The sequence below is a fragment of the Rana temporaria genome, chromosome 5 (assembly GCF_905171775.1).
Source record: "Rana temporaria chromosome 5, aRanTem1.1, whole genome shotgun sequence".
Lineage (NCBI taxonomy): Eukaryota > Metazoa > Chordata > Amphibia > Anura > Ranidae > Rana > Rana temporaria.
The window spans coordinates 81,845,491-81,862,162 of record NC_053493.1 but is presented as its reverse complement, the minus strand read 5'-3'; the positions used below and the strand labels follow the sequence as shown (position 1 = coordinate 81,862,162).

General features: G+C 40.7%; 1 protein-coding gene across 1 annotated transcript in view; it reads left to right on the top strand.

Moving 5' to 3' along the window:
- The window catches only part of LOC120940114 (sodium channel protein type 5 subunit alpha-like), a 494,846-nt gene that overhangs the window by 159,105 nt on the left and 319,069 nt on the right, over positions 1 to 16,672 (top strand). The window contains exons 2-3 of the mRNA XM_040352763.1: positions 7,309 to 7,636; positions 13,234 to 13,352. Coding sequence (XP_040208697.1) covers positions 7,361 to 7,636; positions 13,234 to 13,352 — 395 coding nt within the window. The 5' untranslated portion in view covers positions 7,309 to 7,360. The remainder of the gene's footprint in view (positions 1 to 7,308; positions 7,637 to 13,233; positions 13,353 to 16,672) is intronic.

Genomic DNA, 16,672 nt, shown 5'->3' with positions numbered 1-16,672 from the left:
AGGGGTAGATCTGAAATTAGGGAAGCTCTGCTGCTTTTATTATCCAATCATGTGCAAGCTAAAATGCTGTTTTTTATTTTCCTTGCATGTCCCGCTAGGATCTACAGCGACTGCACTTCCGAGTGCACTTTCAGTGCAATTTCAAGTGCACTTTGCACTTGTAGTTTGCACTTGTACTGCAAAGTGGATTTGCATTCAGTAAATAACCCTCATTGAATTGAAGCACATGCCAGCTACTTACAAGAAATCTCTGCCATAGCCATTTTTTTTCGACCTAATGTATTAGTCAAATGTATTCCCCAATTCTTAATAATAGAAAACAAACAATTTACGTTTTAATGTATATATCCATTTTTGGGAAAAATTATGAAGAACAGGAGTAAGTTCTTTAACACTTCTTCGTTAAAACTTGGTGTTGACTCACTTTAATTTAAAGGGTGCCCCTCGACTTAAAACGTATATTCCAAAATACTCAAAAGACAGTAGGAAATGACTGCACACTGCTATTTATCCACAAATAATAGCTAACTTAACACTTGGTGTTGTATATGGGGTATAAATAAATGCTATTCAATATTTTTGTAAGGATTGGTAGTAGCAGTGTGCTAATTTCCTACCATCTGTGTGTGCTCTTTTGAGTAGTTTTTTTTAAATATAAGTCAACTATTGTTGGGAAAAAACAATCCAACGCTCTTCAGTTACATACATATGTTGCAAGGATTTTAGCAAACTCCATCACAAAGTTTTAGCTGCTGACATTTTTATTGAAACTCTCACATATTTTCTATTATACTTATATTATAATACTATTATTGTGCTATTACCGGTATTTACTTTTAATTTCCAATTGGAACTGAGATAGTCTTTATGCTGCCGTTATAAGATCAGTCCCAATTTTATAATTAAAAGAGAAAACAAATTGGAATAGCATAAAATAAGAGGTCCATGTATTTCTCATGGCAGTTATATCTTGGCTGTTTAGGAAACATACTAATAATATTTTCTATGAAAAATGTGCTTGCTTCAGTAATTTTTTTGCTTGGCATTGCCAAGAATCTTTTAGGAAAAAATCATGACTCAGATCTCTCTAGGGCATCATCTGATGTAGACCTATATATATGTACAGTATATGAACTTAGACTGATTATGACCAACCTATTGAGTATAACTGACCCTGGTCTACCTTCAACTTTGCTGTTTTTAATGTTTCAGCAATGTTCTGTCCTAGCTCATAGAATGTTATCTATGCATGATGGTCCACTTCACTGCTGTTTAGTTGGCAGAGTACAGCAAGTAATAGTTCCCATGGTGTTACCCATACTGTAAGTCTGAATAAAGACAACTTGTTCTTTTTTATTTATAGAGTCTTCAAATAGGAAGCAAAAGAATGAAAAGTTCAGCGAGTATTGGCATCACTGCTAAGGCCAAATTAATCAGTTTGAACCTGCAAAAATGATAGTGAAGACGTTGCTATGGATGTTAGATTTATTTAGGTCCATGAGTACTAAATAGCAATGTTCTTCGTTCAAACACATTTTCTTGTTGCCTAGCTCTTTGCGGATTTAATACTCTTTGGGCTGCAACATTTTATTTGAATTAACTAAACTGTTTCTATGGTTATATAATAAATTTGTATTAACGGAAATAAATTGAGAATTTATTGTTGCCCACAGTATTTTTTTTATTACCAACGTATGGTGAAAAGTGTACTATAGTGTTTTTTATTGGAAATAATTTTTGTGGGTACTGAGATTATGTAAATGGAGCAATGGAAGCTGCTTCTCATGTCTATGTACTGTACCTTGTTTGCCTTGTAGAAAAAAGAAGTGACCTGGAACACATCAAAGCCAGAGGGGTTGACAGCCAGAAAGCCAGAATTTTAAGAAGCCTGATTTGTGTGTAATAGTGCTGGACTGATAGCATTGAAAGTTGGTAACATGATTTTTCCTTCAAAGAAGCAAATCTGTGGTTGAAGTTTAGTATAGATGGACCCAGTTCTGGTCCTAAGCTGCTACCTCTCTGTGTTCTGAAGAATGCGTGATACAAAAGTTCATCTCACTTGAAGGATTTTTTGAAACATTAAGGCCTCATTCACACGGCTTAAAAATTATTCTGATTTTATTACACATGTGTTCATTACACGTGTTTACTAGGAGAAGAGTTCCTGCGTAATGATCAGTAAAACACTTGTGTATCGATGTGTTTAAACGCGTAAAGACACATATGTGCTCATAATGATAATTAATTTTTCTCCTCGGTTGAGACTTAACTTACAAACACATATAAATGCATTTATACGTGTAAGCATGTAAAGCGCATGTTCTTAGATGCAGATTTTCAAATTCTGTGTTACAGATCCGAATGCAGTGCATGTTTACGCAGCTGCTTGAATGGCTCCATTGAAAACAATGCAGCTGTGTTCAGATCCATAATTAAAAACACTTGTGTATTAATTTTCTTTTTTTTACGGCCATGTGAAATGAAGCCTTATTGGTTAAAATGTCAGATACAGCCATGTATGTGGCTTCAAGGGAAAAGGCCTTCCCCTTCTTCAGGGTGTAAAGCCTCGTACACAAACTGCAAGAAACTTGCTGGGATTTTTTTTTGCCGAGGAAACCGGTCGTGTGTACATTTTTCGACGAGGAAACTGTCGAGGATCCCGTCGAGCCAAAAAGAGAGCATGTCTTCTTTTTCCTCAACGGGAATGGAGAAACTTGCCTTGTCGAGTTCCTCGACAGCCTAACAAGGAACTCGACGAGGAAAACGATGTGTTTCGCCTGTCGAGTTCCTCAGTCGTGTGTACGAGGCTTTAGTCTTTATCAAGCATTAACATTCTGTTGTGAGTACAATAAAGTGTTACTAAACCCACAACAATAAAATCAGTCTGTATATACAGTAGAGCATGCTGTTTGATGCTGTCCTCTCTGACCCTCCCCTTATTCCACTGTCCCCAATCTGTCTCGTGATAGTACAGAGCCTTGGCACTCTGCACATGCTGAGCTTGGTGTGCATTGAAAGAGATTTTTCTTTTTGGGGGGGGTTTGCATGTGATCATTACAGGGCCAATCAACACTGTCCAGACAGAGGGTCAGGGGTCCTGCAGCCTCATAGGACAGTCAGAGGAGAATGAAAACTCCCCCTACAAGCTTTAACCATACACTGATAGAAGTCACAAGACTGCTTATGAGAAAAGGTATTTAGCAGTTTATATTTACTAAAATAATTGCATTTCCATTTTCTGTGTACTGTGGGAGACGCAATATAGTGAATGTAGGATCCTGGGTTTAGTAACATCAAATGATAAAGCCTTAAAGGAGGAGATTTCTCAAAGTGTTGGCTATATTTGATGCATTTAATTATTAAATGTTCCAAAAAGTCCTTTTTTGTACCAGGCGCTTTTCAGTACACATCTGAGAAGTTTTAGAAGAGGGTCAGCAGTGGAAACCAACTTCATTATCTCATGACCGTTTTTTTAAATATTAGTTCTCAGGAAGCGACATTGTTTACTATCTAATGAAACAGTAAACAGTATGGTCTTATTAAAATAATTAACACAGAAGAGGGAAGGCAATTGTATATAATAAACCAGAAAGCACACTTATGCCTAAGATTCTCATCGTTTGTAATTGAATTATACTTTCTGTTGAGTACGGTGTTTGTTATTAATTTTCACAGATTAACCTTCTCCCTCTTCGACATTCTTTAAATGCATGTCACGTTCTTCTACATTAAAAAAAAGTTACTGATATGCTATGCTGTGCATTAGAAGGTATTATGTAACATAATCTTCTTATTTACTTCCATGCTAGAAGGTAGATACCGTCTTTGTGAATGGATTAGTGATTATTTATTTTAAAACAAAAGAAAATGTAACCACTTTTCAATATATTATACTATGTGCTGTTTAGCAGATTATTGGCTAAAGTCTGTCAGACACGATTGTTGGTTTATTTAATGTGGTTGTTACCAACCGGTGGCACTTGAGCTGATGTTCTTCAATCATTTCCATCATGCTCTGCCAGCATGTTGCCAAGACGGATGTGTAAGCGATGGACATCTGCTTTATTACATTGAGTTTAATATTAGTGAATAGAGAGCTAGATTAAAGGTCCTCGTGATTAATATGTCCCAACAGCTTTGTGCAGTTCTATTTCATTGTATTCTCATTAAATATACAAGTGGTTTTATGAAGTGTTTCACGCATCTAGTTTTTCCCAGGATATTAGTGAAGATGTACTAGGAGGCGTTCTGTGCACAGTTTGTTGTGAATTCTGTTCAATAAGTCTCTGTAGTTTTGTAGTTGGTATAAAAGAAAGATGGTGTGAATGGGATTCATGAATTAAAGTCCAGCTCTAATCCAACTTTTCTCTTTTTTTGGTTTTGGATATAATGGGGAACACTTAAGAACTTCTTTTGTTTCTCATTGTTTTCTCTTTCACGGTAATGGAGATCTTACCACAGAACTGGTGGCACATGAAGAACTGAGATGCACACAGGCAGCAATAAAAATGCTTTTCTTGGGAGAAGGGTTAGAACTCCTCTCAGGTCCCTTTTAAAGACATTTCCCCTCCATTTCTGTCCTGGTGCAGGGTATCACAGTAATAGGATGCAAGAGAAACTCCTAAGTAAGAAAAAAGACAGGAATGCAAATTACACAAAGATGTACTTGTACAAGATTACAGGTAACACTCACCTATTTTGCTCATTGCAATGTCGATCATTGTATTTTACTTTTACCAAATAATCTTATGCATCTCAAAACTTTTTTGGTTATGTTGGATGCCTGGTGTCCTGATGCCAATGTGGTTCTCCTATAATGATGTAGGGGTTGGCAGGAGGAACCACAAAGCTCAGGAAGAGACTACGCACACAACACTCCCAGAATGATTATATACAACTGTAGCACTACCCCCGGAGGAGCTGCTGGATTTTTGGGCGGCCTATTACCTCATGACTCCTCCGAAATTCCTAGGGGTGAATGTTGCATATTGCATATAGTAGAAGTAAAGGAATGTCCACGACAGGTGCTCTTTGCAGTGCTCTTTATTACCCAGCCAGGTAAAAACAGTAAACTTATGGTGAGGAAAGTAAAGTTGAAGAAGAATAAAGAATAGCAGATTCAGGCGTGATAATAGGAAACAGTCTTGCTCCCAAACGTAACCCTTCTATGCGCCACTCCTGCCGGAGTGGGCTTAGCATACCCGGACAGGCCTCTCTCACTGACCTGGCAGCCAGAGTATCACTCTGACAATTGTAGGATAAAATCTCTGCCAGAGACCCTCCTTAGTGAACTTGAACTTGAGAAAGAGCCTCTGCCACAGACTCCCCTCGGTGAGCCTCAGAAAGACACCTCTGCCACAGGCCCTCTCTGGATTGAGTTCTTGTAGATATCCCTCTTTGGATAGGTTATGCCTGGATCTCCTTTAACTTGTTGCCCAGGTGCCGACTGACAGGTGATCAATCCCTCAGTGTGCGGCTACTTTGATCCCCGGTGGTCCGTCCAAGCCTTTTTGGACCGCCAGCCTCTCAATGGCGCTCCTCAGACCAACCCCCCTCCAAACAGCAGTACAGCAGTACAGCTTGGGATCTTCAGAAGTGGGAACCCAGTCACTCACTGGGTCCCCGTCGCTGTTCAGATGCTCCGGGCCAGGTACCGGAATCAGGAACACTGTGTGGCATGCACGCCCCGGCTAGGTAGGCCATAGCGCTGGGGTGCCGTGGTGTGGCCACCCTAAAGGTGGGTGCCACACTGGACGAAGAAGACCCAGACCAAATGGCGTCTACCTCATAAATACCCCTCCCTAGCATGCACAGCGAGGACAAACCCTCCTGATTGGCTGCTGGGAAAGAGCACCCAAACCTTGACTCCACTGCTGCCACCTGCAGCACCGGGGCTGGAAGAACACCCCAGTACAACAGAATAAGCCCATCGCACAGCCAAGCTGAGACAGAGACCCTATTTTGCATTTAACAATCTGGATCAGAGTTTTAACTACACTCTGATCTGCCCTTAAATTTAACTAGCACCAGTACTATAAAGTACATAGGCGCTACACAACATTTTCTTTGGGTGCTGGATTTCAGGTATAAACCCCACCAAGCCACTTTTTATTAACTTACAAAATACAGAAGAAAGCAAAACAAACTCACGACAAAGTGCATATTAAATATATAGGTATATCTATGTGGCCATAAACCAATCGACTAAGGCCCCTTTCACACTGGGCATGTGATGTGCGGTGGCAGTATAGCGGCACAGTTTTTAGCACCGCTATACAGCAATATTTGGCCGCTAGTGGTGCGGTTTTAACCCCCGCTAGCGGCCGAAAAAGGGTTATTACCGCTCTACAGAGGTGCATTGCCGCCGGTATTACTGCGGTTTCCCATTGATTTCAATGGGAAGGAGCGGTATAGGAGCGGTAAACACCCCGCTCCTATACCGCTCCAGAGATGCTGCTCAGTGTGAAAGGGGTCTTAGGCCATAGGTTAAGTCATACAATAAGATAACTTGCATAGATGTCAATATAGTGATGGAAGGGAGGCTGGGAGGGAAGGTAGAGGTAGGGGAAGGAATGGAGAAACAAGGTTAGGTAAAGGTAAGAAAAATATGGAACAAAGGTACAAGTGTAATCCTAGCATCAGAACAACACTAACCAATCTCATCAAGAAGGAGTCATCACCCACTAGGCCATTTTATTGTTATATGCATCTGAGATAATAAGTGTCTTTTATCAACATTTTATTTCCGGAGAACATATAAGATGACTGGTAATCTGGGAGCTAATGTAATATTTTGAAGGACGTGTTTTTGGGGCTTGCCCATCCCTGGCAAAAGCCTCAGGGTTGAGAATAAGTGCTATGGACTTTTCTCACTAAAGGACCAATAAAGGAGGTACATGTGTCAGGACCACATGGAACACAGTCCATGCTTTAGTATTAGGGGCAGCTGCATCCCTCAGTAAGACAAAAGGGCTGCAGGAAGGATGACCTGCTGGAAAAGTCCTACTTAATAAGACAGCACATTCATTTATTTTAATTATTTATTTATTATGTGACACTCAATCATATAGATGCTGTCATGATGTTTTATTAGTAAAGAAAATGTCAGGTTAATGAACTGTGACGTGGTTATGATGTAATTTCATGTACAGTATTTATTAAACCAGCTGATCAGATTCTTCTACCATTTCACTAAACTGTTCCTCCTTTAGAGTCATAAGTCATTGAATATCCTATGCAAAATCATACAAGGTCAAATGAATCCTTACTTCCATGAGTAAACCCATCTTTTTCTCATTTGTCTTTCAGGCGTTTCCAATGCTATAAGTAAGAATTAGGACAGAAGGAGCAGGATGAAAATATGGCAGTCCTGTTGTTGCCACCAGGTCCTGACATTTTCCGCCGTTTCACCCCAGAATCCTTGGCTGCTATTGAGAAGCGTATTGCTGAGGAACAAGCCAGAAGCGCCAAGCAGGAATACCGAGAAGCAGAAAGCAATGAAAACAGTGAGGGGAAACCAAAGCCACATCCCGACTTGGAGGCCGGCAAATCGCTGCCTCGTATCTACGGGGACTTTCCTCGACATCTCATTGGGCAGCCCCTGGAGGATATCGACCCTTACTACAAGAACAAGAAGGTGACACCAGATGGGAATTCAGCTTTTTTTCTCTGGAGGGGAAGCAGTGGTTACACTGTATTGCTCTTGAGAAAGTAGAAGATACTGTAGTTTATTTTATTTTGAAATTATCTTTATAGCATTGCTGATGCCCCTACACAGAGGATGCAGTCATTGTATGTCCTGGCTAAAAATATAATTTTTGCAATATTGAAGACTTGAGATGTTTGCAGTTTACTGTGGGTATATAGGCACACAAATGGTAACCTGTTAGCAGTAACTGTGATCTAAGGTCAGTTATGAAGATGTCAATAACAGCCAACATTTCTAGTCAGAATATGGCATAACTTAGTTTTGGTGCCTTTTCAGGAGAAAAAAATATCTTTTTGATCTACCACAAAGGGAAACGTTCATTTATATGTTTCATTTTTCACAAGTTTATAAAGTAGTAATTTATATATATTTTTTCATTAGCTGCATTAAATCCTTATGTTACAAAACAACATTTAATAAAGAGTTCCCCCATGTTACGGATTGTGATGAGCGTGCTGTTCTTTCTAAAAAGAAAGCCCAGCACTAGCATTGCAGACTGCTTCTGCACGATGAAGATCTAAAAGGGCACTGCCTCATCACTGGTGATTATAACCTGCAGTAGAGTGAGGACACTTGCGCTAAAGGGAATAAAAAACATTGGGCTTTATTTACTAAAACTGGAGAGTGCAAAATCTGGTGCAGCTGTGCATAGAAACCAATCAGCTTTCAGGTTTTATTGTCAAAGCTTAATGGAACATGCAGTAGTTAAAAGCTGATTGGCTACCATGCACAGCTGCACCAGATTCTGAGTGCTCCAGTTTTAATAAATCTCCCCCTATGTGTCTTTAAAAGAAAAGTTTCATGGGCATCTTTAAAGAGGATGTAAACCCTGATGGGTGTTACTTCCTCTTTGTTTCCCTGTGAAGGTAAAGCATAATGGACTACTATGCCTTCGCATAATAGCCCATTATGTGACAATTACCTGCAGGAAAAGCCCGCAATGTCCCCATCTTCCTCGCTAGTAGCGAGCGGCCATTCTTCACCCCTCTTCCTTCTGGGGCCGTGAACTCTGGCACTGTGACTGGCCGGAGGCGTGTGACGTCACTCCCGCGCATGCGTGCGGGAGCCACATTTTACGGCATGACCCGAGATAGAAATGGCACAGTGTGCCCTTTCTAACTCCAGGGCATGCGCAGGAGAAATCGCTGCACAGCGATTTGCAAATATCTCCTAGACTGTGCTGGTCTGGGAGATATTTCAAGCACCTACAGGAAAGCCTTAATCCAGTGTAAAGCAGGGTGAACAGATATCTGCGCTAACTTTAAGAGAAAAATTTATTAAAAAATGAAATAAAAGCAGCCAGCACAGTTTGTAGATAATTCAAACGCAAATATAATAGTCCAAAATGCAGCGCTTAGAATGGAAAAGTGATAAATATATATATGTGATAGTCCAAATAAAGAATGAAGATTAGGAGCCTCCACCAGACTTCAGGGTGCACAAAGAAAAAGCACACCAACACCCCAGTGCTATCAATCTGCTTACCAGAAAGATGTGAAAACAAGTATGTAATCATATGATGCAAGAGGTGAGTAGTGGATAACAGTACTTCAAAATCTTGGTAGGCAGAATTGGGTTATTTCAAGATCACCGGTACCAGAAGGAAATCAGGACTCACATAGATGAATAGATAAATTGTGCAGTCATCAACAGGACATTACCCAATGTGAAGAAGAAAGCAACAATAGTGAAGCCTGTAAGGTAAAAACACATGATTTATTGGTAATCTACTTACAGGAAAAAAAGGACATCATGGCTCATAAAAACTCTGCGGCTCTCAGTGTGCTTGCATCGACCAGCCTGACATGTTTCATCCTATGTGTATATCATCAGCGGCGTGGCCAATGATGCAAGCACGTCCAAATATATACAGGATATTCCAAGTCACACTGGCCTGTGAAAGGACAGCATAACAAAATGATCAGCTCTTTCTAGTTAGAGACGTCTTAAAAACGTCAGCCGCGAATGCGCAATGCGGCCGCGCTGGTCTAAAAAAACAGAACAACAAACTAGGCTTACCTGTAGGTTAAAGTGGTTGTCAAGGGTTTACAACCACTTTAAGAGCTGGGATATTGAAAACTGAAAAATGCAGGATCTATTTCCTGTGCTAATATGAAATGTCAGCCATCACAAAGGTTTGATTCACATTATAATTGATGTCAGTAATGTGACCTTGCCCTAGTATAGTATTTTGTTTTGTGAATGTACATGTAGACAATTATTATCTGGTCTCAGTCAATCTGACAATACTGACATTTTTAGGGACGAGTTTTGTAAGGATTATTATTATATTTTTGGAATGGGGGGATTGTGTAGAAGACCCAGTTTATATGTTAATAATCTCTCCTGACATATGTGCCTTCAGTGTTTGCCTATGCTGCTTTCCTCCTTCCCCTACCCTATGCACTGACATAAACATGCTAGTTCAGCAGAACCAACCTTGCATATTCATTGACGTCTGCACCCTTTAGAAGATCTTCTATCCTAATGGGGTTATAATTGTGCCCTTCAATATTCAATATTCAATATTCAACTGCTGTCTTAAAGCGGGAGTTCACCCGAATTTTTTTTTTGAACATTAGATTGATGCTCATTTTGTCAAGGGGAATCGGGTGTTTTTTTTTAAATCGAAGCCGTACTTACCTTTCTAGAGATAGATCTTCTCCGCCGCTTCCGGGTATGGTCTTCGGGACTGGGCGTTCCTATTTGATTGACAGGCTTCTGACGGTCGCATACATCGCGTCACGAGTAGCCGAAAGAAGCCGAACGTCGGTGCGGCTCTATATGGCGCCTGCGCTCCGACGTTCAGCTACTTTCGGAAAATCGTGACGCGATGTATGCGACCGTCGGAAGCCTGTCGGAAGCCTGTCAATCAAATAGGAACGCCCAGTCCCGCAGCCCATACCCGGAAGCGGCGGAGATAATCTCTCTCTAAAACGGTAAGTACTGCTTCAATTTTCAAAAAAACAACCCGATTCCCCTTGACAAGATGAGCATCAATCTAGTGTTAAAAATTTACTTTTTGGGTGAACCTCCACTTTAAGGTATTACTAAACCTAGGACCCTGCATTTACTATATCTGGTCTCCCACAGTACACAGAACATGGAAATGCAATAGTTTTAGTAAATATAAATGGCTAAATACCTTTTTTCATCAGCAGTATATAGCAGTTTTGTGACTTCTATCAGTTCCTGGTTAAGCTTGTAGGAGTTTTCATACTGCACTGATCTGTCCTATCAGAATCCAGGACCCCTGACCCTCTGTCTGGACAGTGCTGATCACATGCACCCTCCCAAGAAAAAAAAAAAAAAACTCTCTAGCAATACACACAAAACTAAGCATGTGCAGAGTGCCTCCATAGACTCTGTGTTATCAGAAAATTATTAGGGGACAGTGGAAGGAGGGGAGGATCAGAAAAGTCAGGATCCAACACCCTTTTTACACAAAGGATCCAACACCCTTTTTACACAAATACTCACCTTGGAACAAAGCCCTCCAGAGCTGTACTGTCACCGCTGAGAGGGCTCACATTTCCCCCAGCCTTTCTTCTGGGTTTGCACGCTTCGGCTATGTAATTTGCCAGAGCCGCAATGATGTCACTCCAGTGTGGGCGCTGAAGCCCTCGGTTTCGGCACGAAGCTCTGAAGTTCCAGTAAGGTATGCCGGACCTTCAGAGCGCATGTACTGGTGTCGTTACTATCTGCATTCAGAATGAATCCTAAATGGTGCATGTTGCACTGGGGAGCTACAGTTCATTGAGGGATCCATGAATGCCAACATGTACTGTTACATACTGAAGCAGAGCACGATCCCCTCCCTTCAGAGACTGGGCCGCAGGGCAGTACTCCAACATGACAACCCCAAACTAACCTCCAAGACGACCACTGCCTTGCTAAAGAAGCTGAAGGTAAAGGTGATGAACTGGTCAAGCATGTCTCCAGAGACCTAAACCCTATTAAAGCGGGGGTTCACCCAAAATACATTTTTTAACATGACATTCAGCCGAGTTGTCAGAATGACAATCGGCTGTTTTTTTTTTCAGTGCAGCACATACCGTATTTTCACTGCCGCTTCCGGGTATGTAATCTGCGGGACTGGGCGTTCCTAAGTGATTGACATCCTTCCGACCAGCGCATACAGCGCTTCACTAGTTGCCGAAAGAAGCTGAACGTCGGTGCGCAGGCGCCGTATAGAGCCGACTCGTAGTCCGGCTTCTTTCGGCAACTAGTGACGCGATGTATGCGCCGGTCGGAAGGATGTCAATCATTTAGGAATGCCCAGTCCCGCAGATTACATACCCGGAAGCGGCGGTGAAAATACGGTATGTGCTGCACTGAAAAAAAAAATGTGGGGCATCCTCAAACAGAAGGTGGAGGAGCGCAAGGTCTTTAACATCCACCAGCTCCGTGATGTCGTCATGGAGGAGTGGAAGAGGACTTCAGTGGTGACGTGTGAAGCTCTGAAGAACTCCATGCCCAAGAGGGTTAAGGCAGTGCTGGAAAATAATGGTGGCCACACAAAATATTGACACTTTGGACCCAATTTGGACATTTTCACTTAGGGGTGTACTCATATTTGTTGCCAGTGGTTTAGAGATTAATGGCTGTGTGTTGAGTTATTTTGAGGGGACAGCACATTTACACTGTTATACAAGCTGTACACTCACTAATTTACATTGTAGCAAAGTGTAATTTCTCCAGTGTTGTCACATAAAAAGATATAATAAAATATTTACAAAAATGTGAGGGGTGTACTCTTATACAGATACTGTATGTACAGCAGTACTGCTTGCCCCCCCTCCCCCCACCCCCAACAATTAATCTTATGCCTGCCTAGAGATGCACTGAGACCCAGTAATGATATCACTGATGCCGTGTACACACCATCACTTTATGTGATGGAAAAAAAAGACATTTTCTGTGAAGTAAAAAACGACATTTTTGAAACTTCAATTTTCAAAAACGACGTTGCCTACACACCATCGTTTTCTCACAATGTTCTAGCAAAGCGAGGTTACGTTCACCACTTTTTTCCATTGAAGCTCGCTCCATAACTAGCTTCTGGGCATGCGCGGGTTTAAAAACGTTGTTTTAAACGTCGTTTTTTGCTACACACGGTCAATTTTTGTGAAACAAAAAACGACGTTTTGAAAAACGACACAAAAAATTGAAGCATGCTTCAATTTTTTTTGTCGTTTTTCACAAGACATAAAACAACGTTTTCCCCCACACACGGTCATTTAAATTGACGTTTTTAAAAATGTCGTTTTTTTTCATCACATAAAGTGATGGTGTGTACGCGGCATGAGACTAAAATAAGGCATGTAATGAAAACAGAAAGGGTTTATTTAAATAGTTCATTAGCATAAGGGGAAAGGAGGAACCAAGGTAGACAAAATGTTAGCCGAGTAAACTTTAGCATTTAAAAAATTCAGTTTGTTTTATGTAGTCAGATTGTGTTCTACGTTGTATCCTCAAACGTATTTTAATGCGCCACTTTTTTTTTTTTCTACTTTTCTCTCTAGACCTTTATAGTACTAAACAAAGGGAAGACAATCTTCAGATTTAGTGCCACACCTGCTTTGTATATAATTAGTCCTTTCCATCCTGTAAGAAGAGCTGCAATCAAAATTTTGGTACATTCATATCCTTTCATGTTAGACAACATTCTCTCTGAAGTGCTGACTCAGCATCATGTACCACATGCTATCTGAAAATGTCATCCATCTGTTCTGTGCAGTATGTGCAAACTTGACAGTAAAAATAGGCATAAATAAGATAAAAAACAATATGGGAGTCTGTTTGCAACCCATCATTTTATTTTAAAAAGGGGTTTCCAGATTTATTTTCATAGTAAACCTATAAATGTACATTTTGTTTTTAGTGACTATGCATTTTGAGGTATCAAAACTTAGCTCCAGGGAAAAAAAGCTAACTGTATAGATGAATTCATATATGGTAGCTGTTCTAGCTGTCAATAGACTTGTATTTATGTCCATCGATTTCTGAAATGTACACAGCTCTGTCACACAGCACAGCCCTGTGTGATCATATTGATGTTATTCTAAGTCAAGAATTATTTTAGCGTCCATGAAATATGTCTCCTCTCCTTGTTAACACACCTGTCAAACAGTATATAAGACGATCAGCTAGGAACAAGGCTATATATGAAATTAGTAAAAATGGCTGCTACCATTTATTTAACCATTTTAGCTCCGGAGGATTTGGCTGCCAAATGACCGAGCCACTTTTTGCGATTCGGCACTGTGTCGCTTTAACTGACAATTGTGCGTTTGTGCGTCATGGCTCCAGAACAAAATTGACGTCCTTTTTTCCCCACAAATGGAGCTTTCTTTTGGGGGTATTTGATCACCTCTGCGGTTTAATTTTTTTGCGCTATCAACAAAAATATAGTAACAATTTTGAAAAAAAAAGCAATATTTTTTACCTTTTTCTATAATAAATATTCCCCAAAAATATATAAATAATTTTTTCCCCTCAGTTTAGGCCGATGTGTATTCTTCCACATAGTTTTGGTAAAAAAAAATGCAATAAGCGTTTATATGAATAATTTGCACAAAAGCTATAGCGTTTACAAAATAGGGGATAGTTTTATGGCATTTTTATTAATATTTTTTATTGTGTCTGTGACATTATAGTGGACAAATTGGACACTTTTGATGCTATTTTGGGACCATTGTCATTAATGCAGTGATCAGTGCTATAAAATGCACTGATTACTGGTAAATGACAATGGCAGGGAAGGGGTTAACACTAGGGGGCAAGGAAGAGGTTAAGTGTGTCCTAGGGAGTGGTTCTAACTGTGTGGGGGCTGGGCATACTGTGACACGACACTGATCACTACTCCCGATGACAGGGAGCAGTAGATCAGTGTCCTGTCACAAGGCAAAACAGGGAGATGCCTTGTTTACACAGGCATCCCCCCGTTCTGCAGCTCCGTGACACGATCGCGGGACACCGGCAGACATCGAGTCTGCGGGTCCTGCGAGCATGGTCATGGAGCTCGCGGCAGGGGCGCGCGCCACTGGTGGTGCATGTGCGCACGCACGCGCGAAATTCAAAGCAATGTATATATACATTGCTTTGCACAGCCATGCCATTCTGCCGACGTATAAGTGCGTGAGTCGGTCGGCAAGCGGTTAAATAATTTCCAATTGAACATAGAAACAAGCTTTTCAATACATCAGAACACACTCTGCACAGCTACCCCGAGCGTGACTCGGGGTTACCGATTATAGCATAAAAAAAACACCCCGAGTCACGCTCGGGATCACCGCTAAGGAGGTTAATAAATTGCAGATGTGGAAGATAGAAAGGTAACAGTGCTCTCTGCAGGGGCAAACCAATCCATACACCAGATCCACTCACAGGTGTATCGATGTATCCCATAACACTCCAATGTCATAAACAGTAGAAAGTGACAATAAAACAATAGTGTTGACGCGTTTCGGCAGATGCCTAGCTACAACTAAGTTTTTTTGCCGAAACACATCAGCGCTATTATTTTATTGTCACTCTGATGTACCAAATAAACGACACTTTAACTGCTTGCCGACCTGCCGCCGTCATTCTACAGCGGCAGTTTCCGGTCCTGTCAGGGGGGAAAATGCTAATCCTCTGTTCATACAATGCATGAACAGAAGATCAGTGATTTCCCCTAGTGAGGCCACCCCCCCCCACAGTAAGAACACACCCAGGGACATACTTAACCCCTTCCCCGCCCCCTAATACTAACCCCTTCACTGCCAGTGGCATTTTTTAGTAATCCAATGCATTTTTATAGCACTGATCGCTATAAAAATGCCAATGGTCCCAAAAATGTGTCAAAAGTGTCCGAAGTGTCCGCCATAATGTCGCAGTACCGAAAAAAAATCGCTGATCACCGCCATTACTAGTAAAAAAAATATATTAATAAAAATGCCATAAAAATACCCCCTATTTTGTAAACGCTATAACTTTTGCGCAAACCAATCAAAAAAAGCTTATTGCAATGTTTTTTAAAGAAAAATATGTAGAAGAATACGTATCGGCCTAAACTGAGGAAAATTATTATTTTTTGTATATTTTTGGGGGATATTTATTACAGCAAAAAGTAAAAAATATAATTTGTTTTCAAAATTGTCGCTCTATTTTTGTTTATAGCGCAAAAACTAAAAACCGCAGAGGTGATCAAATACCACCAAAAGAAAGCTCTATTTGTGGGAAAAAAAGGACGCCAATTTTGTTTGGGAGCCACGTCGCACGACCGCGCAATTGTCAGTTAAAGCAACGCAGTGCCGAATCGCAAAAAGTACTCTGGTCTTTGACCAGCAATATGGTCCGGGGGTTAAGTGGTTAAGGATTTCAGTGTTGCTGGCTCTACTGTTTAAATTGTAGTCATGTCACAATATACACCAATGGTATAATTTTTTGTCCTCTAAGAGCCAGCATCTCAATTAAGAAAACAGATGGTGATCAAGTATGGTGCCTGAACGAAAATGGTGCTGTCTTTCTGAAGAGAAAAGCAGTTAAAGTCAATGGAAGTACTGTGGTCCCTATGAGTATTTATAAACTCCTGTATGTATTGCATTTTTACATTACTAGCTATGCATTTATTTAACAAGAGAAAATATATCACTTTTAACTAAAAATGTTCACAAGTGTCTAAAATACTTTAGAAAGACTATACATTTCTTAAAAATTCTGTTAATGTGAACTAAATGCAGTATGTGGTAGTATTCCATTTGATCTCTGACAAGTCACTAGGCAGAATAGGGAATTGCCTTGTTTAGGCGCTCCCTCGGCCAGCTGCGCGCTATCCTTCTTGCGCAGACTGACGTAAAGGTACACCAGTTTGCACAGTAGAGCCAACCTGCTGCAGTAAATGTACGTGAGTTGGGTCGGCAAATGGTTGTCATATATCACAGGAGTCTTATGGGTATTTTTTTTCCTTTCATCTGAAGA